General features: G+C 46.2%; 1 protein-coding gene and 1 long non-coding RNA gene across 4 annotated transcripts; one reads left to right on the top strand and one right to left on the bottom strand.

The window, feature by feature from the left end:
- Positions 1-9,457: 9,457 nt before the first annotated feature.
- MON1A (MON1 homolog A, secretory trafficking associated) lies at positions 9,458-21,469 on the bottom strand. Of its 2 annotated transcripts, none has more exons than XM_072650684.1 (6): positions 20,963-21,469; positions 17,713-17,853; positions 14,671-15,159; positions 12,629-13,394; positions 10,100-10,247; positions 9,458-9,751 (listed from the first exon to the last, which is right to left on the bottom strand). In XM_072650684.1, exons 2-6 carry the CDS (start codon positions 17,837-17,839, stop codon positions 9,611-9,613), a joined length of 1,671 nt encoding a protein of 556 aa, XP_072506785.1. In that variant the 5' UTR covers positions 17,840-17,853; positions 20,963-21,469; the 3' UTR covers positions 9,458-9,610. The 2 variants fall into 2 exon arrangements, with proteins under 2 accessions (XP_072506785.1, XP_072506788.1); XM_072650687.1 differs by having other exon boundaries at positions 21,131-21,265.
- LOC140532256 (uncharacterized) lies at positions 21,137-24,370 on the top strand. Of its 2 annotated transcripts, none has more exons than XR_011976452.1 (2): positions 21,137-21,224; positions 23,131-24,370. It is a non-coding gene; the product is annotated as an uncharacterized lncRNA (long non-coding RNA). The 2 variants fall into 2 exon arrangements; XR_011976451.1 differs by lacking the exon at positions 21,137-21,224 and adding an exon at positions 21,455-21,581.
- Positions 24,371-24,723: the final 353 nt, after the last annotated feature.

Here is a 24,723-nt window from a genome sequence, read left to right as displayed (position 1 = left end):
AAAACCAGTGTCTCCACTTCCTTTTTTCTCTCCCCTACCCCCCCAATCCCCAGTTCTTTTTTGTTGTAGATGCTCAATCTTGGCCACCCTTCCATTAAAATTCTTATTAAAATGCCCTATCCCCCTTCACCAACATAAAGAGATGATTCACTAATCACTCAGGCAGTGTGGTAAAATTGGTGGAAAGTAAATTTCTACGGTTGGGTGTCTGACCACATCATGAGATCTGGTCACCAGCCTGTGTTCAGAAGGCCTTTCCCCCTATCCCAACATCTTAGACCCATAGGTTCTCAAAGTATGATCATTTTGAGGAGTCTACCAAGTCAGAACTATTTTTATAATACAACTAAGATATTTTAATTCCTAAAAATTGTTGATTGAGATTTTCATGTTTTCAGTTATGTCAGATTCTTTATGACCCGACTTAGAATTTTCTTGGCAAAGATACTGGAGTGGTTTGCCATTTCCTTCTCCAGATCATTTTACAGACAACAAAACTGAGGCAAGCAGAGCTAAGTGACTTGCTCAGGGTCACCCATCTAGTATGGGATGTCAGATTTAAACTCAGGTCTTTTTGACTTCAGATCTGGCACTCTCTCCACTGCGCCACACAGCTGCCATGATAGACATATCATGCCATATAAACAAAGTAGGGAGACCTCAATAAATTTTTAAAATACTAAGTAGCAATTGTTTCTCTTTTACCCAGGAACTCGGAGGTTCTTCTCCTCCTAGTTTGATTTTTTTTTTTTTTATTAAAGAGGCCATCCCTTGAGCAACTACTTAAAGAAGCCTATTCATTGAATGGATATATCTCACTCAAAGACCTTAGCCTGAAAGGGCCAGGGTCTCCCATTGCATCCTGGGCCATCTCCAGCCATCCTGATGAATATCAGGCCACTGGATCCAGATGGCTCAGGAGAAGAAGGTGAGGCCAATGACCTTGCACAGTCCTCCCTCACTCAAATCAAAGTCAATTGCAAGTCATGTCATCATCTTGATGTCACGGTCCTGTTGAGAATGAAGACAAACAGAACAACTCCAATCCATCCTCCCTTCTGCCACTGAATAGAGGCTTGATGACTATTGGCTGAGGACAGCGTGTACTTCAGACAGGGACTAGACAAACCAACTTTTAAGGTTCTTCACAGTTCTGAGGTTCTTGGATTCTGTAACCTCTGATGGATAGGTGACTTCTTTTCTCCTAAGGTAGCCCATTCCATGTTGGACAGCTTTAATTATTAGGAAATTCTTCATCCTATTCCACAAAAGTCTGATTCTCTGTAACTTTTACTCATTATTCTTAGTTCTGCTCTCTGGGGTCAAGTGGAACAAGTCCAGTAATATATATGATATTTGGTCAAAGGTCAAAGGAGGAAAAAACAAAGGTGATTTTATATCTGAGAATACAATAGATCCTCTGTAAAGAAAGGAAACAGAGAAGGAGTTTGGGGAAAGATCAGATCACAAGCCTAGAGCAGAGGCTTCATGTACTGATAAGAGGGGAAAACTAATGATCCAGAAGGTACAGCTAGGTGGTACAGTGGATAGAGCACCAGTGCAGGAGTCAGGAGGACCTGAGTTCAAATCTCACCTCAGACACTTGACACTCAGTAGCTGTGTGACCTTGGGCAACTCACTTAACCCCAACTGCCTCATCCTGGGTCATCTCCAGTCATCCTGATGAATATCTGGTGAGTGGATTCAGATGGCTTTGGAGGAGAAGTGAGGCTGGTGACCTGCACAGCCCTCCCTCCCTCCAAACAAAGTCAAGTGCAAATCATATTTCTCTGATGTCATGGTCTTCTTCAGCAACAAAGGACGAACACACACAAGGATCCAGACCTCTGCTGAAGCTCTTTTTCTCTTCCTCCCTCTCTCTTCTCTTTCCTTCTCATTCTCTCTTCTTTCTTCCTCCCTTTCTCTTCTCTCTTTTCCATCTTCCTCTGTCTCCTTCTCCTCTCTCTTTTCTCTCCCTTCCTCTTCCTTTCTCTCTCTTTCTGTTCCCCTCTCCTATCCCATCCTCCCTCTCTCTTTCTCTGTCAGAAAAGCAGAAGGGCCAATAACTTCTTGACTTGCCTTGGTGATAATCCCATCCTTCAAAAATGGAGAAACCAGCAGAAGGAATTCTATTCCCTGTGTTATGCTCACTAAAGAGGAGAAAGTAGTGGCTGGGGCACAAATGAAGGTAACCTTGGTGGGGAATGATCACTCCTTCTTAGAGTCTGTGATAGAGGAGAGGAAGCCTGGCCCTGCACCTAAAAGCTGGAGGGGAAGTCATCCCAGGAAAGATGGGAGATGAATGAATAAATGGCATTACAGCTGAGGCTCAAAATTCAGCCTCACAAGTCCAAGATGAGGCAGGTATGGCCAACATGTTGTTTCCTCAAATAGAATATAAGTTCCTTGTGCACAGAGACTGCTTGTGGATCCTCTTGCCTATCATAGGGGGGTGACACATAATAGGCCTGAATTTGTTCATATGTAAAATGGCACTAGGCAGCACTGAGGTCTCCTCTAGATTTAAATCTATGATCTATTGATCCTAGGGACTTAGTAAAGGCTTGCTTATCAACTGATGGTCATTCATTTGAAATAGCAGTAAAAAAAAAACTAATGCAATCTTAGGCTGCCTTTTGACACATTTGGGGTTAGGGGTAGGGTTACCAGAACTAAGAAAGTGGCAGCCCTGCTAGGCCTGGAGAGACCATCAGGGGGCATAGTGGAGAAAGGTTCGTTGGTGAGGCTTGGAGCCAGGAAGACCTGAGTTCAAATTTATCCTCAGATATTTATTAGCTGTGTGGCCCTAGGAAAGTCACTTAACCTGGGGGTGGAGACAAGATGTCAGAGTAGAAGGACAGACCTGGAGAAGCTCTTGCCCCACAGCCCATAAAATACCTGTAAAAAATGACTCTAAACAAATTCTAGAGCAGCAGAAGCCACAAAACAACAAACGGAAAGACATTTCCAGCCCAAGACAGCCTGAAGGGCTGACAGGAAGGTTCTATTGCACCAAGGAACACAGCCCAGCCTTGGCTGGGCAGCTCAACACAGCAGGAATAGGACTGGAGCAGGCTTTAGGGTGCAGAATTCTGGGTAGCAGCTGCGGTTCCCAAATTACTCAACCCACAAATGCTAAAGACAGCTTCAAAGGTCAGTAAGAAAGCTCTGTCATCTGGGTGAGAAGGGAGCAAGGTCCTGCCCTAGCCCCAGTCCCAGGTGGTCCCAAGCGGTGGCAGCATCTATTTTTGGAGCCCTCGGCCTAAAGATCCTGGGGGAACTGAGCCACTGATCTGAATCTCAGCCCTGAGGGGTGGTCTTGGGGTGAGGAGGAGCACTGGTGTAGTGGAGCTGGTGGAGACTCTGGAGAGATAATTCTACTCACAGATCCTGGGCAACAAAGCTTGTGGTTGCTTCCAGATCAGAGTGCAGTCCAGGAGAGAAGTAAACTCCTCTCCCTTGATTGTGCCATCTTGGAGGAACTGAGAACTTACAGGTCCCTAGAGTATACCATCCTCTTGACAAAGGACTCAAAAGTCAAGTAACTGGCTGGGAAAATGCCCAAAAAAGGGGGAAAAAATAAGACTATAGAAGGTCACTTTCTTGGTGAACAAGTATTTTCTTCCATCTTTTTGGATGAGGAAGAACAATGCACACCATCAGAAGAAGATATAAAAGTCAAGGTTTCTGCATCCAAAGTCTCCAAATAAATATGCAATGGTCTCAGGCCATGGAAGAGCTCAAAAAGGATTTTGAAAATCAAGTAAATGAGGTGGAGGAAAAATTGAAAAGAGAAATGAGAGTGATGCAAGAAAATAATGAAATTGACTGTGGTGAAAATGTATTTGGTGAGAATGTATGTGTGGAGCCTATGAAGAATTGTGTGCTATCTCAGGGAGGGAGGAAGGGGAAGGTAGTAATCTGGGTTGTATGGTGGTTATTGTGGAACACTGAAAATAAATGAAATTAATTAATAAAAAAAAAGAAAATCATGAAAAGCAAGTCAACAGCCTGCTAAAGAAGACCCCAAAAAATGCTAATGAAAATAACACCTTTAAAAATAGATTAACTCAAATGGCAAAAGAGGCCCAAAAAGCCAATGAGGAGAAGAAAGCTTTAAAAAGCAGAATTAACCAAATAGAAAAGGAAGTTCAAAAGCTCACTGAAGAAAACAGTTCTTTAAAAATTAGAATGGAGATAGGCAGAGCCAAGATGGTGGACTAGAAAGACATACTTATGCAGGGTCCTCCCCACAGCCCATAAAATACCTGTAGAGAGGGACTCTCAACAAATTTTGGAGCAGCAGAAGTGGAGAACAACAGAGTGGAGGAGATTTCCAGCCCACAATGACCTGAAAGGCCCACGGAAAAGTCAGTTACACCAGACACAGAGCTGAGCATGGAGCCCAGCCCAGCCTTGGCCAAGCAGCGCTGCGCGACGAGACTCTGGGAGAAGGACACCTCAGGGGTGGAATTTCCACTCGCAGTAGTGGGTCCTCAGATCCCTCGGCCCATAGGCGCCAAAGGTCAGTGACGGGGTTTTATCATCTGGCCAGGAAGGGAGAAGGGCCTTCCCATAGCTCTGGCAGCAGGCAGCAGCCACAGAGCCTGCACAGCAGCTCCTAAGGAAGCCATTGTTAGAATGTAAAAGCTCCTGGGGGCATTGAAGAGCTGAGTCTTACCTCAGCCCTGGGTGGAGGCTCTGGGGAAGCTGGTCTTTGTCTCACACTGAATGGCAGCCCTGCCCATCCAGCTTCTCTGAAAATCAGAGCCCAGTGCTGGCTTGGCAGAACTGGAGGCCAAATGGCTGTGGAGAGGTATCTGCTAAGATTCTGGGCACAAAAATCCCTCTCTGTGTCCAGACCAGTACACGCTTGATTGTGCCATCTTGGAGGAACTGAGATCTCACAGATTCCCAGAGTATACCCTACTCTTGACAAAGGACCCAAAAGTCAAGTAACTGGTTGGAAAAATGTTGGGGATGTAAGCTCAGTTCCATGTGGACAGTCTCGGGCGGGTAAAAGTGAGGACTTCTAAACCTTAGAGTTCTCATGAGGCCCCCCAGGGAACAGCAGGGAATTGAGGTGTGAGACCGGGCTATCTCATGCATTTCCGCCTCTTCCCGTGGGAAACGTGCTGGGAGAGAGCATCCCCGCCCTTGAGATTGGCCTGGGTCTGAGCACACCTATTGTTGTCTAACAGGCACGGTATTCAGGTGCAAACTATGCGGTGGGAGAGCTTAAGTAGGGTCAGGAAAGCCTGAAGGCGCTCTTAGCGCTGAGGGGCCCTTAGAGGACAGAAGGCCCCTCTTCCTTCTCTCCTCTCTTCGCTCTTCCCTCTCCCCTCTCTCCCCCTCTTCCATTCTCCCATTCTCCCACTTCCAATCTCTTACTGTAAGATCTTTGCCTCCTTGGGAGATTCCTCACTCCCCAGGAAGAGTTCCCCCTGCACATGTAACCAAGACCCTGAATAAAGCCTAACCCTTGTTCGACTCTGGAAAGTCTCTTCTCTCATACGTTTATCTGGTTTGGCCAGCCAAAGACCTGCGATAGGTAAGGTAAGACTCAGGTAGCCCTCAGGCCTCTAGGCCTGGCAGGAAAATGCCCCAAAAAAGGAAAAAAAAATAAGACCATAGAAGGTTACTTTCTTGGTGAACAGATATCTTCTCCCATCCTTTCAGATGAGGAAGAACAATGCTTACCATCAGGGAAAGACACAGAAGTCAAGGTTTCTGTATCCCAAACATCCAAAATAAATATTCAGTGGGCTCAGGCCATGGAAGAGCTCAAAAAGAATTTTGAAAATCAAGTTAGAGAGGTGGAGGAAAAACTGGGAAGAGAAATGAGAGAGATGCAAGAAAAGCATGAAAAGTGGGTCAACACCTTGCTAAAGGAAACCCAAAAAATACTGAAGAAAATAACACCTTGAAAAATAGGCTAACTCAATTGGCAAAAGAGGTTCAAAAAGCCAATGAGGAGAAGAATGCTTTCAAAAGCAGAATTAGCCAAATGGAAAAGGAAGTCCAAAAGCTCACTGAAGAAAATAGTTCTTTCAAAATTAGAATGGAACAGATGGAGGCTAATGACTTTATGAGAAACCAAGAAATCACAAAACAAAACCAAAAGAATGAAAAAATGGAAGACAATGTAAAATATCTCATTAGAAAAACAGCTGACCTGGAAAATAGATTCAGGAGAGACAATTTAAAAATTATGGGACTACCTGAAAGCCATGATCAAAAAAAGAGCCTAGACATCATCTTTTATGAAATTATCAAGGAAAACTGCCCTGAGGTTCTAGAACCAGAGGGCAAAATAAGTATTCAAGGAATTCACCAATCATCTCCTGAAAGAGATCCAAAAAGAGAAACTCCTAGGAACATTGTGGCCAAATTCCAGAGTTGCCTGGTCAAGGAGAAAATATTGCAAGCAGCTAGAAAGAAACAATTCAAGTATTGTGGAAATACAATCAGGATAACACAAGATCTAGCAGCTTCTACATTAAGGGATCACAGGGCTTGGAATATGATATTCCAGAAGTCAAAGGAGCTAGGATTAAAACCAAGAATCATCTGCCCAGCAAAACTGAGTATAATACTTCAGGAGAAAAAATGGTCATTCAATGAAATAGAGGACTTTCAAGCATTCTTGATGAAAAGACCAGAGCTGAATAGAAAATCTGACTTTCAAACACAAGAATCAAGAAAAGCATGAAAAGGTAAACAGGAAAGAGAAATCATAAGAGATTTACTAAAGTTGAACTGTTTACATTCCTACATGGAAAAATCTTTCCATACAAAAAAAATATTTGTAACTCTTGAGACTTTTCTCAGTATTTGGGTAGTTGGAGGGATTATACACATATACATAGAGGGCACAGCATGAGTTGAACAGGAAGGGATGATATCTAAAAAAATAAAATTAAGGGATGAGAGAGAAATATATTGGGAGGAGAAAGGGAGAAATGGAATGAGGCAAATTATCTCTCATAAAAGAGGCAAGAAAAAGCTTGTTCAATGGAGGGGAAAGGGGGGAGATAAGAGGGAAAAAGTGAAGCTTACTCTCACCACATTTGGCTTAATGAGGGAATAACATGCTCACTCAATTTGGTATGAAAATCTATCTTACACTTCAAGAAAGTAGGGGAGAAAGGGAAAAGTGGGGTGGGGGGATGATAGAAGGGAGGGCAAATGGGAGAAGGGAGTAATTAGAAGTAAATATCTTTGGGGAGGGGCAAGGTCAAAAGAGAGAATAGAATAAATGGGGGGCAGGATAGGATGGAGGGAAATATAGTCTTTCACAACATGACTACTATGGAAGTCTTTTGCATATCTACACATGTATAGCCTATATTGAATTACTTGCCTTCTCAGTGGGGATGGGTGGGGAGGGAGGAAGGGAAAGACGTTGAAACTCAAAGTTTTAGGAACAAATGTTGAGAATTGTTTTCACATGCAATTGGGAAATAAGGTAATGGGGTATAAAAATCTATCTTGCCCTACAAGAAAAGAGAGAAGATAGGGATAAGAGAAGGGAGGGGTGTGATAGAAGGGAGGGCAGATTGGGGGAAGCGGTAATCAGAATGCACGGTGTCTTGGGGTCGGAGGAGGGGAGAGATGGGGAGAAAATTTGGAACTCAAAATCTTGTGGAAATGAATGTGAAAACTAAAAATACACAAATTAATTTTTTAAAAAAGTCACAACCTCAGTCTGTTTCAGTTTTCCTCAGATGTAAAATGGGGATAATAATAGCACCTACCTTTAAGGTTGCTGTGACGCTCAAATGAGATATTTATAAAGCATTTAGCACAGTGCCAGGCACATACATAGTAGGCGCTATATCAATGCTTATTCCTTCCCTTCCCATCTTGTATCAGCTCAGTCTTATTTGGAGGGAGAGGTCCAGCCAGGTCTGGTTGTCTAGAAACTAAGGGAGAATGATGGTTCAGTGAGCCAGCCAGGCCAAGGGCAGAGGTGTGTGGCCATGCTCATGACCCAAGCGTGGTGCTTACATATATGTAAGCATGAGGTGAGGGGCAGGGAGGTGTTAGTTCTGGGTGATGAAGCTTTAAAAATGTAAATTTTTTTTAAATTGTTTTTCTTGATCTTTCAATAACATATCATTTAAAAGGCTCCCAGTCCCTCAGCGCCAAGGATGATGGCCAACGTCCATTCCTATCTCAGGCTCGGGAATAATGAGGGAATACAAAGTTCCCTTCTCCATGGAGAAAGGGATGGATTCTCAAGGGAAATTGATGGAAAAACTGTTGATGTTGCAGTTTGTTTGTACCCATGAGCAGGTGTTTTCAGGTGCTGGAGAAGGCACTGTTTGTAGACATTCAGCATGCATGAGTGTATATACATATTTATGTGCATGTATGCATACACAGTTTAAAACTGCACTTAGAACATTCATTATACACATGTGTATACACACACACCTCCATATATGTATGTGTTTATGTAATATGTATAAATGATATATATTATGTATACATATATAACACATTATTTATGTGTATACCTATGTATGTGTGTGTATAAAGGCATACACACACACACACACGCACACACACGCACACACACACACACAGTGTCCCAAAAGTCTTAGCGCAGTCTAAAGTCATTGCTCTGACGTCGTTTTGGGGAGAAAATTCTGGATTTGAGTGTCAACTCTCATATTTGTTAGCTAGGCGACCTCAGGCTCTGCTATTTCTGATGCTCAGGCTTCTTCACTATAAAATGGGCTGTGCCTCACTGGCCTCATAGGGCTGTTGCTGGGGAAGCATTTGGTAAAGCTCAAGGTGCTACAGAAAGGAAAGCTACCATGGTCGTCAGGTCCATGTACATATAGACGCACCGTGGGGACCAGGGTTTGCCTGCGGGCTAAGGATGCTTTTCACATTTGTAACACAATAAAACTTTATTTTAAAATAATATAAATATTTTTAAAGATAAAAGAATGAGTCTTCACTCAGTGGTCTTACAAAAAGTAGACCGGGGCCAGAGGTGGCTGGCAAGCCAGATTGCCGTCGGTGGTGCAGACTGCAAGGGACGAGTATCTACATATATACTATTATGTGTCCCTTGTACATAGTAGGTGCTTAATGATTGAATAGCCATTTATTGTAAGTATTGTAAGGCATATGCTGTTGGTGGGGACAGGCAAGGGCTGGTATGAGCAGGTACATGCAGTGTCTCAGCAGGTGTGTACCCATGCACAAGGATGCAGTGCAGTTCAGGATTAGTGGGTGGGTGTACTTGTGGGAGGGGTGGGGGCTGATGTGAGCAGATGTGTGTGCATGTCTACACAGTGAGCATGGAACACAGAAGTGTACAGTGCAGGGAAGTTGAGGTTGGCTCCATGATGGGGAACCAGTGCAGGGAACATTTTTAAGGCATATCCAGCCTGTGGCAAGATCCTGTGGGAGCCCTGTGGGCACTGGGAGCAGACAGTGATGGCTTCAGACATCCACTCTTTAATGCAAACACAAAATCCAGGTATTGTCCCCTTAAGTCCAGAAGATCCCTAGCCCTCCCAGCCTCCCTCTATACTCCCCACCAGTCCAGCCCTCCATGGGATGGAAGGGTTCCAGCTGCCCTCAGTGTCCATCAGTATGTCAGAGGAGTGAGAATGAATAGCCGGTCCTCCTCTTTTCGGATCCATCGCATCAACTTGTGCACAGCATTAATGGCGGACGCCTTGGTACCCAAGGGGCTGTAGCACATATACAGCTCAAAGGCTCCTGTCACCTAAGAGAGGGAAGGACTGGTTACACCTCCAGAAATTCCAAGGGAAAGGGACTCCACTATATGGGAGAGAGGGAAGCTGTTCCTAAGTAATTGGGGAAGGGAAATAGAGTCAGACTCATGAGAAAGTCAGGTCCTATAAATCTAGTACCCCCAAGGGCAACCACTACTGTTCTCCCTCCACCCCAATCTCTGACTAGTCTCAGAAGGTTTGGCCCCAATCTCTCCCCTACGCACAGTCCAGAGTACAGAGCTTTAACCCTGGCACTCTGATCTCTCCAGACTGACAACACATGCCAAATGGGTCCTTGGCAGTAGGAGAGAAGGGACCTCCTACCCTCTGCCCCTTACCAAAGCCAGAAGATTCTCATTGGGTCCTGTGTAGTAGATGGTTTTGAGGGGGTGGGAGGCATTGTGGGCACGGCTGTGTAGGTACTGATAAAGGCCCAACAGCCGCTCCTGTTCCTCCTCACTTGCATATGGATCCTCGATCTCTGGGCTAGGGAAGAAGCAGACAGGAGGGGAAACATGAGACTCATAGGATCATGGATCCAGAGCTAGACAGGACCAGATGCATCCAGTCCAACCCTCTCATTTTACAGAGAAGGAAACTGAGGCACAGGGGGTTTAAATGACTTACTGAAGGCCACATAAGGCAAAGTGTTTGTATGTTTGAGTGTGTGAGTGCGTGACTGTGTGTATAAGAAAGGTGAAAGACATACCGTTATCTGAAATAAAAAGATTTGAATTCAAACTCTCCCCCTGACGTTTATTCAGTGCAGGACCTTGGTCCAATCTCTCCTTCTCTCCTTGGCTCATTTTTATCATCTCTAAAATGGGAATAATTGTCCTTGTCCTGTCTGCCTCACAGAGTTGTAGGAAAAGCCTTTGTGAACCCTTAAATTCTGAAGAAATGAGAGCTACTGTGTGTGTATCCTGTAGCCTCTGTCCAAATGTAAGCTCCCCAAGACATTACCACCAGCACCACATCTTTCACTTTTACACAGCACTTTCAAGTGCACAAACTGATTTTTTTACATTACCTCTGCTGAGCATGCCTCCTGGGTCAGAGGGGGCCTACCTGAAGATGAGGCCATAGCTCTACATTCAGACTGGGTGTCCCTTATTGCCCGTGTGACATTAGGCCAGTCTGGACCTCAGTTTTCTCCTATCGGAAGGAGAGGTTGAGAGTAAATGATCTCTCAGGATTCTTCTAGCTTTAAGCCTTACAGTCTTCCTCATTTTCACAAATACTTACCAAGTACCTGTCTAGCTGTGCAGGGTGCTATAATAAGATAGATTCACAAAGGGAATTGGAGGGAGATTTTGGACACTTCATTCAGAGATGAAAGTTAAGTGGCCTCTCTTGGCCTCAAATTCCACATCTGTAAAATGGGGATAGTAACACACTTACCTCTCAGGGTTGTTGTGGGGATCAAATGAGATTACCAAAAGAGCTCTGAAAACCTTCAAACGCTCTATCAATGCTATTAGTGATCATAATAATAAATCTTATACTTGTATGAAATGCTGCCTTCATGACGGCCACGCCCCCATCCCCCTTCCTCTTTTCCCTGCCCATTCTCCTCCTCATTGAAGATCTTGCTTTCTAGCTCTTTCCTTATTCCTCTCAGATTAAGGCGACTGGGGCTGTGGGTACTCCTGGGTCTCCCAGGGTAGAACACCCCTCCTCAGACTCAAATTCTGTTAGTTTGTAGCTCTGGGACAGAAAAGTCAGTGTGTTTGAATCTGTTCATATTGTGTGCATGCTGGGGTTGTGGTGGGGAAGGAGGAAACAAGGGAGTGTGGGGAACCCAGAGCATCCCTCCATGGTGGGCTGTACTCTCCCCTTCAGCAATAACTGGTCACTTCTGGGACACCTGAAAGGTGTGGAAAGCTAGAAGATGGATAGTCCAAGGGAGATTGTTTCCATTTTGCAGACAAGGCAGGTCAGAGAGGAGAAAAATACATAGAATCATTGAGTTACTAAGTGTTGGAGATAGGACTGAAACCCAGGTGTCTGCATTCCAAAGCCGTCGAGGCCTTGACTGCCTAGAACTGTCTTTCCCACAGTGGGACATGCCGAAAGAGCAGAAAAGCAACATAGGATAATAGAAATCCCACCCACTTTGGAGTCTAGAGACCATGGTTAAAATCCTGGTTCTGATACTTTTTAGTTTTGTGACATTGGACACATGACTTAAACAGCTGGGGCCTTTTGACTGAGTCCAAGTTTTACAGAACAAATCCTTTTATAAAGGGGATTTGTTCTGTGAAGTTTAGATTCAGTCAAAGGGCCGCACTTGAGGACCTAGAGGGTCACATGCGGGCTTCAGGCCCTGGATGAGCCATTCCCCTGCGTAGGTCAATACATTACCGTCTGGCCTGCAGTTGTACCCTAAAGGACTCCTGGGTCTCGCCATCTTCCATATGGCTAAACCCTCCCTTGAGTATTCTCTCCCCTGTGTCTCAATTTTCTGTTTGTATTTCCAGTGCTTTATACATTAATAGGCTTAACAAGTGTCTTTTCATTCATACTACAAAATGGGGATAATAATACTTGCTTACACAACGTGCCTCTCGTGGCTGTTTTTAAAAAAGTGTTTTGTAAGCCTTCAAGTTACACAGAAATGGGGGCTATCATTATACTCCCCGGGGTACATGCAACACTGACGCTGGGAAATCCTGCCCTACGATTGAGTCCTGTCTCAGCTGCAGCCCCTAATGGGCTCACCTCATCCCGCCTTCCCTTGTCCCTTCTCCCCCAATCTCAGACCTCAGTGAAAGCCCGTCTTGTTGGTGATCCCAAGGCAGAAGCACTGGTCTGGGGCCATGCCTTCAATGGTCTGGCAGTATCTGATGGGGAGGGGGCCCTCTCACCTGGTGAAGAGCCCTGAGCTCTTGGACTTGTAGATAAAGTGGCGAAGGTCTGGGATGCCCACTTGGGCCACACTGTAGAAGGGGGTGCGCAGGGCCTCCTTCAGCATGTGATGGGCCCCACGCTTTTTCAACCGCTCTTGGAAACGGCGGCGGCAGTCTGAGACTGTGAAGAAGTCCTCTCGGTCAGTGGAGACCAGGAGCAGGCACAGGTCCGTGTCTGGCTCCAGGTAGGAGATGTGTACATGAAAGAAGCCCCCTGAGTTGAATTTGGGGAGACAGATGGGCGTCCAGGCCTCTCCTTCTCGAAAGGAGGAAGAGGAACTGATGAGGTTGAAGAGAAGGTGGAGGTCGATGGGGTGAAGGAACTGGTCCTTCTTCCGCACCAGAGACACCAGCTGGTTCCGGGATAGCAAGATGGAAAAGACAAGGCTCTTGGCCCGGGCTTGCTGTAGGCTGGTGCTCACAGCATCACGCACGCCAGCTGCCAGAGGCAGGCAGCGGGCGGCCCCCATCAGGAAGCTGGGGTCACGAGCCATGAGCTGCAGCAGGTTGTCGGTGATGCGCTCCGAACCCGAGAGCAGACGCCGCAAGTCATAATTCTGCTTCTGCTGAAAGATGTGATTGAGCTGGGTCCAGGTGAGCAGACTAAGGATCTGGTAATAGATGTATAACAGCTCCTGGGCTATCTCCTGCTCTGACTGGCGTGTGCGGGCCACAGCCACCAGCACCAGGGGGCTCCGGCGGACAAACACCACCTTATAGCCATCTGGTAGAGGGACAAGGAAAAGAAGAACCAGCCAGATGAGAGGGAGGTGTCTCTTCTGCTCAAGGGTGCTTTGTAGCCCCCAGATGGAAAAATCCCCCCTTCTCATCTTTGGCTCTTGAATTTCCACCTGCTTGTTAAAGCCCAACTCAAAAACCACCTCCTCCAGGAAGTCATCCCTGATTCCTGTCCTGGTCAGCATTGACTTCGGACCTCACAGAGAACTCTTCTGGCTCTCTGATAGGCTATCATGTATAAAAAGTATCTGTTTCTGTCTTACTTTCCTACTGGACTGTGAACTCCTTGAAGACAAAAGCAATGCCTGTTTTTATTTATCTCTGTCCCAGCCCTGAGCACAAAACTCAGCATTTGGGTGACGTTTAATAAGTGTTGACTGTATTGGTGTAAAAGGCTTCTCCATCTGACCTTCAGGGTTCTTGGAGATCCTTGGCTTGCCTCTATCCTCTGTGAAACTCATCTTCTTCCTCCCATGTGCCATGGGGTCACTAGTATCTCCCTTGGTGACTGCCCAGGACTTTCCCCTTACCTTGAATGCACTTTCCTGATTAATCCCCACTCTCCCTCACCTCTGTATCTCCTTATTACTTGCTCACCTTATTTACAGGTCTAAAAGCATCTGTGTGTATGTGATCTAGTGTCCCCTTGGACTGGAAACTCCCTGAGGGCAGGATCCATGTCTCTTCCCAAAATCAGAGGCACACTAAGGGCAGAGGTTGTCTCCCCCTAAGACCAGGTACTGACTGGGGACACTTTTCACCTCAGATTAGGGGTTTCCTAAGGATAGGTCCTATGTCTCCCACTCAGACTGGGGACTCCCTGAAAGCAGGGACTATTTCTGCCTCTTAGATAAAGAATGTGCCAGGAGTTGGGATCATTTCTTCCTTGACAGATTAGGGAAACCTGTAGAGGGTAGGTTGTGTCTACCCATTAGCCTGAAGGATTCCTGGAGGTAAGGGTTACATATTCCCCATCAAATGGGGTCCACAAGAATAGCCCCCTTTCTTGACTTGTCCTTAGTCCAGACTTGTGTACATAGGGCTAATCTGATGCATGATATAAACTGAATGTGTCCAGAGGGGAATCAGGGAAGGTAACCAGGGAGAAATGGGAGGAGGAAGCTTCCTATCACAGCCTCCTGGGGGTTGACCAGAGATCTTCCAGAGGACTGGGGAGAGGCCAACTCTGCTCCTGCCTTCTCCATAGGGCACCCCCAGTAGCCCCTCAGGGTCTCATCCCCTCCTCCCCAGGTGGGCCTTACCTGCATGTATGGAGCGAATAGCATTCTTGTCAGCCTCCAGAAAGGACACCAAAGCCACCATGACCCCCATTGTGCTGGACAGTGCCTCCTCTGAGCCATAACGGGAGTAAACAGGCTTCCCTGCCTCACTAAGCACAAAGATATGCTTCTGGTGCAGCCGCCATGTTTCAGTTGCATCCTCCTCATCCCCTTCCCCAGCCTCTCCTTCCCTTGGGGGTTCTGAGGCCTTTCGTTCTCCAGGTCCTGAAGACTCAGGACAGTCCTCAGGCTCTGGGCGCATCTCCTCTTCCAAGTCCCGGGCCACACCCGTCAACTGTGTGCTCAGCTCACTGAAGTCTTTGCTGATCTGCCTCATGTCCGTCGCTGTGGCCCGAGGCTGGACACTGGTTCCTTCCTCAGGATTGCCCCCTGTGGCTTCCCCATCCTCAGACTCTGTCAGGTCCTCATAAGAACGGGCATGAACGAACATGGCACCTTCCTGGCCGGCCCCTGCCAACCAAAAAGTCATACTTTTAGGGGGGGACACATCTTCATTCAGCCAACCCTTCATTATCTACACTGTGGTTGAACCACAATCACAGGACTGGTGCCCTCATCAGACAGTTGCTCCTGTGCAGCTTTTCAGCCCCTTGTTAATCAGCCTATGCCTAGGGAATCTCAGGAGATCATTGTCAAAAGAGAACAGCAAAGGAGATATTTTGGGCTTCCCTTGCCAAACAAACCCACAACCAGACCAACACTCAGTCCTATCTCTGGTGCTTTCCTAAACCAGCCAGAGACACCAGGATCTAGTGGAAGGAACCCCAAGACCTAGTTTTGAGTTCCACCTCTGCAATTTACTAGCTGTGTACCCTTGGACAGGCCTCGGTTTCCTCAACTGCAAAATGAGAGGGTTGAACCAAATGAGCTCTAAGGGATCTCTAGCTCTAAGTTTATCACTCCATGACTCTTGGGTAAAACTCTGATTGCCCACACTTTGGCATTAGCCGTAACCTATTCTCCATCAGTATGGATAACTGAGAGGTGACTGAAAAACATTTCATACATTTCTTCTCAACATTCACTGTTTACTCTCTATCTACCCCCTCAAGGGGCAGATGGAATTAAGGATGACCTCTGATAGGCCACAGAGGATGACAAGGGAGACAGTTGGCTTTAAGATACAGGATTTGGGGCAGAATTTACCTTATCTATGTTCTCTCTAGCAGCTGACCCATTAGTGGGGTGCAGGGCTCACCTCCTCATTCTAAAAATATACTGTTGCCGCCACTGCACATGTGGTGAGACTGAGACACAAGGTAGGATGGAAAAGAACTTTACCTGGTCACAGAATCTCAGATCTAGAAGGGACCTCGGAAGGCATCTAATTTAGTGAGAAGCTGAGTAAGAAGCTCTCCTATAAGAGCCTTCAAACGCAGTGAGTTCCCCTTCGAGATAGCCCTCATGATGAGGAAATTTTCCACAGATCAACTGCTACCCATTATTGCCTCTCAGGCAGGATGCAAAAGTAGCTCATAGATGATAGCCTTTCAGATACTCCAAGTCAGCTGGCATAGCCTTGCCTGGGTCACCTCCTCTTCTTTAGGCTAAAGGTTCTAGCAGGTTCTTCAGCCAATTCATGCATGATTTCACTTTCAGTTCCCTCATTATCCTGGAATCCCCTTCCTAGGACTGAGTACCTAGAACTGATGTGCTGTAACCGAGGCAGAAGATGGGGGTACCCTAAAACGTCCCTGTGTTAGATGCTCTGCCTTTATGTAATATGCTACGTCAAAGCAGCGAGGTGCTACCATGAATAGAACGCTGGGTCCAACCTCAGATATTTGCTAGCTAATATCTGGGCAAATCACTGAACCTGTTTGCCTCAGTATCCTCACCTGTAAAATGGGAATAACAAATAGCACATACTTCCCAGGACTGTTGTGACAATCAAATGAAACATTTGTAAAGCACTTAGCGAAGCAAGTTCTACCTAAATGCTAGCCTTAGTGTTAATGCTGCTTAAGGCTGGATTAGCTTTTATGGCTACCTTGTCAGCCACTGACATAGACTGAGCTTGCAGCCCACTAAAATCACCAGATCTTTTTCATATGAAACGTCGTTTAGCTCTGCCTCCCTTATTCTGTGCTTGAGGCAGTGAATTTTTTTTAAAGATTCAAGTGATTTTCCTTATGTCCGGAGAGGAATGGCTATTTCCTGTCCCTTTACGAACTCAAACCACTGTGCCTCCTTTTTGCCTCTCAAAGGAGGAGGTGAAAGAGACAAAGAGATGATGACCTATTCCATTCCACAGTCATGATGCCCCTCCCCCAAAGTTCCGTCTGGGGAAGTCCCTGTCTGCATGCCTGATCAGTCTGTTATCTCAGTGGAGGAGGTGGGGTATGCCTGGGTCCCCTAAGTCTACAGGAAATCTTCCCCCACAGGAAGAGAAGCCATCCTTCTGCTGGCATTAACCATTTGCATGTCCCTGGGGTGCTGAGCTGGGTTTCTCTGGAATCCTGGATTTCTTCAGGTCTAAAGTCTGACACAGAAAGCCCAAGTGCCACCCTGCTCCCTTTAGGCAAGTCTAGAGGTTTCCTGGTGACCCTGAGGCTGCTTCTGTACCATGAGGAGAGCAAAGGAAGAGCTGGGAGAAGGAAGCAGATGAGGTCTGCCTCTGGGACCTTCCCTTCCCCTCAGAATGAGAAACATCGTAATTCAGTGCAAAGGGGTGTGGACCTTGGGGGCAGAAGAACTGTTCCTTACTAGCTGGGGGACTCTGGCCAATGGATTCACATCTCTGAAACCTCCGTTTTTTCATCTACAAGGTAGAGATAATCGTATTCACACTACCTCCCTCGCTGGGTAGTGATAAGGAGAGAACTTTTTTTTAATGTGTGATACAGACATTAGTTAATATAAAAATATGATTATTTCAAGGCTCTATGTCCTGCACAGAGCTGAGAAGTCACAGGAGGAACTGGTTGGAATTAGGGTCTCCCAGAGCACCATCTGTTGGGCTGTCACTGATGGGGGCTTGTCATCTGCCTGCACCTGCCTTACCTGGTTCTGTTCCCTGGGCCAGTCCTGGAGTCGGGCTCTCTGACCGCTCTGAGCTCTGTCCATCTGAGGGGACCAAGGTACCATTGGTGGCTTCCCAGCCTTTCTTCTTGTGCACGTCAGCAGCCATAACCCTGCTTTAACCTGTTCCCACAAACCCACAAGAGAAAAAACCATCAGAGACCTGTGTTGGGAGATGGTTCAATTGGAGCTGTTGAGATGTGGTCCAATGAGGTCAGGACTGTGCTCCAGTCTATGCCCTTCCACCCACTCACTTCTCAGGGTCTCAGTTCCCTCATCAATAAAGTGAGGTGACTGAATCTGATCTCAAGGACTCTCCCAGTTCTGACCGTCTATGTTCTAAAGTTCCTCCAAGCTCTGACATTTTATGTTGTAAGGCAAATTCTAGCCCTGACCTTCTATGTTCTAAAGTCCCTTCCAGCTCTGACATTCTATGAGCTATGTTCTAGGGGCCTGCTTAAGCTCTGATAATTTGGGTTCTAAGGGCCCTCTCAGCTTACATATGTAGCTTTCCCCTCCCCCTAAATGTACATTTGTCTACTTCATGCCTCTATTTCCCTCCATTAGAGCAGATAATCTAGAGCTAATCATCAATAAAATAAAATACTCATATTATAATGAGCTTTGTTCAAGGATTCAATTCTTTGTGACCCCCACTGGCACCCCCCTCCTGTGGGGTTTTCTTGGCAAAAACACTAGAGTGGTTTGTCCTTTCTAAATTGTTCGTTGTTTATTGTTCAAGAGAAGGAAAGATTAATAGGAAAGTTTTATTTGACAAGGTAGAGGAAATGATACCCAGTACTACATCTACTTGTTACTAACCTGCTTGTCAAAAATTGATTCCATGAAGGAGCTGCCCATCTCCTTTCTAGAATGTCATAGGTAGGAGGATTCCCAGAGCATTAGGGGAGCCTGAGAGCAAATATTTCCCCCTCATACGACTACTGGTGATGACTTGCCTGGAAACATTACCATTAGAGCCCATCAGATGCTCTCTTTCCCTTCCTTATTCTTGGAATGTCCATCCTCACTCTATTTCTATTTATTGAACCTACTGGTCCTTCAAGATTCACTTCAAACTACTTTCTCTTCATTGCAGACATGGTGACTATGGGCCAGGAATATTATATAGGCTATCAATCAGAGTCAGCATATTGGGGGTTTTCTCCTTAACTCTTTAAAAATATTTATTACAAGAGATGGCACACTGTGCCCAGTAAAAAGCCACCAGCTCTTTTTCACCCATACCTCCCCCATCCTATTCTTTCATAGTAAGGAAGGATATAGCTGAAAAATAAATGAGATGTAAAATCAAAAGACAAATTAAAATAAGATAAACTTAAAAATAAAAGACCTAGTTCAAATACTATCTCCTCCAAGAAGCCTTCCCCTTTTACAATGTGCTGCCGCTCTATCTCATACTACTTCCAACATACTCTGTGATCCAGGCACAGTCATTGATTCTCTGAAGGAGCAGTAGGAAGTAAGCTCCTTGAGGATAGGGAACATTTTATGACAGAGACACAGGGAGAGAAACAGGGAAACCGAGAGAGATAGATAGATAGAGAGGCAGAGAGACAGAGATAAGGAGAAAGAGAGAAACAGGGACAGAGAGAGGGAGACAGAGAGTGAGAGAGAGAGAGAGCCCCAGCCACAATAAAGAGATAAAATCCCTAAGGTTAAAGCCTTTCTGAGGCTCAAGGGTTGGAGTGCCCGATGGGTCCTGATGGCTCAAAGGCTAACTCTCTTCTGGGAGAACTCAGTGCTTTCCTGCACCACCCCTTCCCCCCATTTTCTCCTTCCTTCCCCACCCCTCATGCTACTCAATAGGTTACATGAACAGTCTCTTCATAATCATGGGTGGATTTCCCTCTTGTCACTTCCCATAAGTATTTCTAGCCTGGTAAGAATGACGTAGAGACATTCTCTCCCCTGCTCTTCCACACCACTACACACACATACCTTTGGGCTTTGGGGCTCAACTCCAAGACTCCCCAAATTCCTGACTGAGGATGGACCTTGAATATCATTTAATCCAACCCATCTTCAGAAGAGAGGGAAGCAACGTCTTGCCAGGGCACAAAGGAGTATCCTCACGCCCAGGATGTACCCTTTCCTAAGTTCTTTCTACCTTTGGCAACAAAGTTTCCAGAATACATCTTTTTTTGTTAGAAGGGATGTTACAGTGTAGGAACTCACGCAAAAGATAATGGAGGGCCTCAGTGCTGGCTTGTCAAAAGGCTTTCTCTCTCCTATGAAACATCAGCTTTTAGAACTAAAGGAAATCTAGTCTAGTTACCTCATTCTGTACAAGGGGAAAGTGATCCTTAGCAAGGAATGGAGAAAGAGGCCAGTCCCAGACTAACAGGAAGGGTGGCTTGGCTGGGGAGCGCTAGAGGGTGAATGTGTGTAAGAAAGGTGGGGCAGGGCAGAGTGGCTTCCAGGGTGAGGCTCTGGGCTGGGGTGCAGGGAATCAGAACTGGCATGCCTGCTCAGCCCCCGGACTGTGGCCCTGCCTCCTTCTCTGGGAGGAGCATTCCCTTCATTGACAAAGGGAGCTGGCTTTTTCTGAATGGATTCTAGGGCACTCTGGTATTCCTGGGAGTGAGGGTAGCCCTTAAGTCCCAGGCTCCCAGGAGCTTCTCCCCCTATTCTTTTAATGGGACTGTGGTTGAGAGGAGGAGATGGGGAGTAGCTTGAAGATGCATGCCATGCTGGCCACTGGTGGAAACTGCACTGAATATGGGGTTTTCTTGGCAGAGATACCAGAGTGGTTTACCATTGCCTTCTTCACAAAGAAAACAGTATGAAGTTTGAATTACTGGAGTTCAGATGTTCACTTTCTTACTTGTTACGTGTGTGACCTTGAGAAAGTCACTTCCTCTTACAAACCTTAATTTCCGCATCAATAAAATGAGGGGGTTGGTCTAGAATTGACCTCTAAAGTCCCTTCCAATTCTAAATCCTATGATTCTCACTTTTGTGAGAAGCCAGAATCCCACAATCCTAAACCAGGCCAAAGACTGATCCTAGGATCCTCAGTTTGGGGGAGCTGTTCATCTCGAGGAGGACCCGGAAGCCCCCACCTGGGAAGGCAGGTGTGTGCCTCATCCCGTCCCCCGCCCAGAAGTTTGCTGTAGGCCTGCGGAACCAGTAGATGGGGACTCTGGTGGCAGCCCCTGCCCGCCCTTCCCCCGCTCCCAAAGCCCACACACAGCAGCGGCACACCCACCTGGCTTCTGCTCCAAGAAGGGGGCGGGCAGGTAAAGCGCTGCCCTCAGCCAGATTCCCCGGAAGCTGGAGGGGCCTGGACAGGGCCCACCTATTGATCGAGGGATGCCAGGCCCCAGCAATCCTCACTCCCCCAGCCCCTGACCATGGTGGCTGTCCAATTGCTGACCTCTGGCCACCACTGGCACGGCTGCAGCTCGGACCATCCTGTTCATCTCCAGCCCGGCCAGGAAAACAGTGCAAAACCACTTCTCCTCCCAAAGGTCAGTTTCCAGCGACTCGGCCCAACCTTCCCTCAGGTTGCATTATGGGAATTGTAGTCCAAGAGCTGCTCCAGGCCCGCAGGCTCCAGCAGCCTTGTTCAGGGCTCAGAGGCGTGGCCTAGAGGAGGAAGGCTCCTACCTGGCTGGCAGCTCCCCTGGCTCAGTCCTCTTCTAAGAATGGCTAGGCCAGACTCCTGGAGCATGAGAGACCCGGCTCCTACTCCCGGCTCTGCCAAGGCGTGGCCCTGTGGGGGTTGGACAAATCCCCATGGTTTAGATGGCAAGAGCTCTGGCTCTGGAGTTTGAGGACCTGAGTTCGAATCCTAGTTCTGCTCTGTGCTAGCGTTGTGGCTTGGGGTAAGTCATTTACCCACCTGGATTGTTGTTGTGTAGTCTTTGCGGTCATGCCTGACCCTTTGGGAGCCCATTTGGGGTTTTCTTGGCAGATACTGGAGTGTTTTGCCATTTCCTTCTCCAGCTCATTTTTCAGATGAAAAAGCTGAGGCAACCAGGGCTAAGTGACTCACCCACAGTCACACAGTTATTAAGGGTCTGAGGGCAGATTTGGACTCAGGAACATAAGTTGGGCCCAGCCCTCTATTCCCTGTGCCACCTAGCTGCCCCTTCCTGTCTGACTCTTGATGTCCCCATTTGGGATTTTCTGGGCAAAGATACTGGAGGGGTTTGCTTTTCCTTCTCCAGCTCATTTTACAGAGGAGGAAATTGTAGCAAATAGGGTTAGGGAACTTGCCCAGAGTCACACAGCTAGTGTGATGTAAAATCAAAAGATAGTAAGACATTTTTCTTTAAGCGAAAGCACATCTATAATACAGAGATCAAGCCTCCTTCTCCTCTCTAACTTCCTTTCCATTTCACAGAAGGGGAAGCAGAGGTAGGGATTTAGAATGTTGTAAAATCTAGAACCATGGTCTACCTTGTGGTCAGGTAGATCAACCCTCCTCATCATTTCACACTTCATTGCTAGCATTTACCTAGTGTGGGTCAGCTAGCGGAGAGAGTGCTGGGTCTAGAGTTAGGAAGACTCACTTTCTGAGTTCAAATCTGACCTACCATTTATTAGCTGTTTGACTTGGTTTCCTCATCTGTAAAATGAGCTAGAGAAGGAAGCCGCGAACCACTCCAGTATTTTTGTGAAGAAAATCCCAAATAGGGTCATGAATAATGGGGTACAACTGAAGAACACACATAACAAAGAGGTTATATGTTAAGTACCATGTGGAGTTAACATTAAAGAACAATGGTCACTATTCGTTTCCTTCCTGACTATTCCCCTTAAATGTTCTCTGGGAGATCAGAAGGTCGTCTTCCCCTAATCTATATCTTAACCCTATCTGAATGGGGCCAGAGGGCACTCTGCTTCCCTCAGAAAGAGGGAGTACTGTACTGGAATTATGTCTATCTGGTCTCTTACAAATTTTTAGTCTAACTGCTGGCCTCTGGCCACCATAATTAATCTAACTACTAATAGGTGATTAGGGTCAGTCCAATTAAGGATCACTATGTCTGGGTGAGAGGGAGGACCCTGAGCTTTATATCCTAAGTTTGATCCCTTTCCCATAAATGTCAGTTCCATAATGATAACTTAGCATTTAGCTAAGGAAACACATTTATCCAAATTGAATAGCGAAGCTGAGAAAGTATACAGAAAAGAATATATACCAGACAATATAGGAAAAAGGAGCTCTCCCGTTGGGAGTGAGATAATGGAGAGAGGGACTCTCACAAGAGTGAGACCTAGATCTCCCCCAAGGGGAAGTTCCCCTTGTAGTGAGCTGGAGATAGAAACATGGTGGAGACTGCCATCTCCTTTCATGTCTTCCTAAAATCTTTTCCTTCAGCAACCTGAAGTGAGATTGGCCTCTTCCATCTTCCCTCTTGAAATTAGGAGCTGGAAGCATCTGGAGCAACTCAATGCTTGAAGAGTCCCCGAGAAGGTTGAAGGAGACTGGAGGAACTCTCCCATCCTGGCCAACACCACTATACTCTTCATGGAGGGCCGGGCATTCATCTCCACTAGTGAGGAGAGAGTTCCAGGCCAATGGGCTTTGGGACTGGCGCTATACAAAGAAAGGCAAAAAACAGCCCTACCCTTTAGGAGGTCACAATCTAAGAGGAGAAACAACATGCACCATGTACAAAGAAGCTATAGAGGATAAATAGGAAACAGCCAATGAGGGAAAGCACTAGAACAGGGGGTGGGGAGCCTGTGGCCTTAAGGCTTCATGTGACTTTCTAGGTCCTTGGGTGTGGGCTTTTGATTGAGTCCAACTTGGATTCAGTCAAAGGGCTGCACTTGAGGGCCTAGAGGGCCACATGTGGCCTCAAGGCCATAGGTTCCCCACCCCTGCATTAGAATTAAGACAGATTGGGAAGGGCTTCTTGTAAAAGGTAAGATTTTAGTTGTGACTTGAAGACAGTGAAGCCAGGAAATGGGAGATAAGGAAGGAGAGCATTGCAGGCATGAGGGACAGCCAGTGAAAATGCTGAGAAATGCCTTGTTTGAACAACAAAGAGGCCAGTGTCACTGGACTGAAGAATATATGACAGAGATAAGGGGTAAGAAGATGGAAAAGGTAGGGTAAGGCTAGGTTGTGAAGGACTCTGAATACCAAACTCATCTGCAGCTATTGCAACAGTCCAGGCATGAGAAGATAAGAGCCTGTACCATAAGGGTGGCCGCATCAGAGGAGAGAAGGGGGCATATGCAAGAGATGATGCAAAGCTAAAATTGACAGGCCTTGGCAACAGATTGGATATGGAGAGTGAGATACGGTAAAGAACTGAGGATGGAGCCTGGAAGACGGAGAAGACCAGGGAGGTCTGGAAGAGGAGTGGGTGTAGGGAGAAAGATAATGAGATCACTTTTGGACATGGTGAGTTTAAGACGTCCATAGGACATCCAATTCGAGATATCTGTTAGGCAATTGGAGATATAAGACTAAAGGTCAGCAGAGACACTAGATTTGAATGATTTGAGAATCCTCAGCATGGAGATGATCATTGAGTCCATGGAGCTGACGAGATCACCAGTGAAATACAACAGAGGTAAAAGAGAAAAGGTCCTTGGACGGAGCTCTGTGGGACACTCATGCTTAACTTTTCTGTAATAAAGTCCTTAAAAATTTTTTCGTTAGCATTCATTTTTAAAATTTTCAGTTACATAATCTCTAGACCATCTCCCATCCATTGAGGAGACTAATAAGAAAGTCCTTTTTCTTCAATCTAATCCATCTTCCAAAGGAGACAAGTCTGAAAAGGATTTTTACAGTAGAAAAATATTATTTCATGACATTTCTAGAAAAACTGAAAACAAGGTTTTTAATATGTTTCAACCTACAGGCAGAAAATAGGGTAGGGAATTTCAGATGGGGCTATTTCTATTACTTCAGAGTGGCTGTTTAAAAAAATCTCCATGTTAATCTATATGTGATTGAGTCATTCTAAGAAAAGAAAACTAGAGATAAGAATTGTATGGAAT

This window comes from Notamacropus eugenii, chromosome 1 (genome assembly GCF_028372415.1).
Source record: "Notamacropus eugenii isolate mMacEug1 chromosome 1, mMacEug1.pri_v2, whole genome shotgun sequence".
Classification (NCBI taxonomy): domain Eukaryota; kingdom Metazoa; phylum Chordata; class Mammalia; order Diprotodontia; family Macropodidae; genus Notamacropus; species Notamacropus eugenii.
The sequence above is the reverse complement of the archived record's forward strand: the minus strand, read 5'-3'. Positions and strand labels throughout refer to the sequence as shown.

What these genes read in the sequence shown, in the direction of transcription:
- MON1A (XM_072650684.1), bottom strand. Translation starts at nt 17,839, where the DNA reads ATGGCTGCTGACGTGCACAAGAAGAAAGGCTGGGAAGCCACCAATGGT. An exon ending in GGCCCAGGGAACAGAACCAG is followed by an intron (nt 15,160 to 17,712) that starts GTAAGGCAGGTG and finishes TTTGGTTGGCAG; the next exon opens with GGGCCGGCCAGGAAGGTGCC. An exon ending in TATTCGCTCCATACATGCAG is followed by an intron (nt 13,395 to 14,670) that starts GTAAGGCCCACC and finishes TCCCTCTACCAG; the next exon opens with ATGGCTATAAGGTGGTGTTT.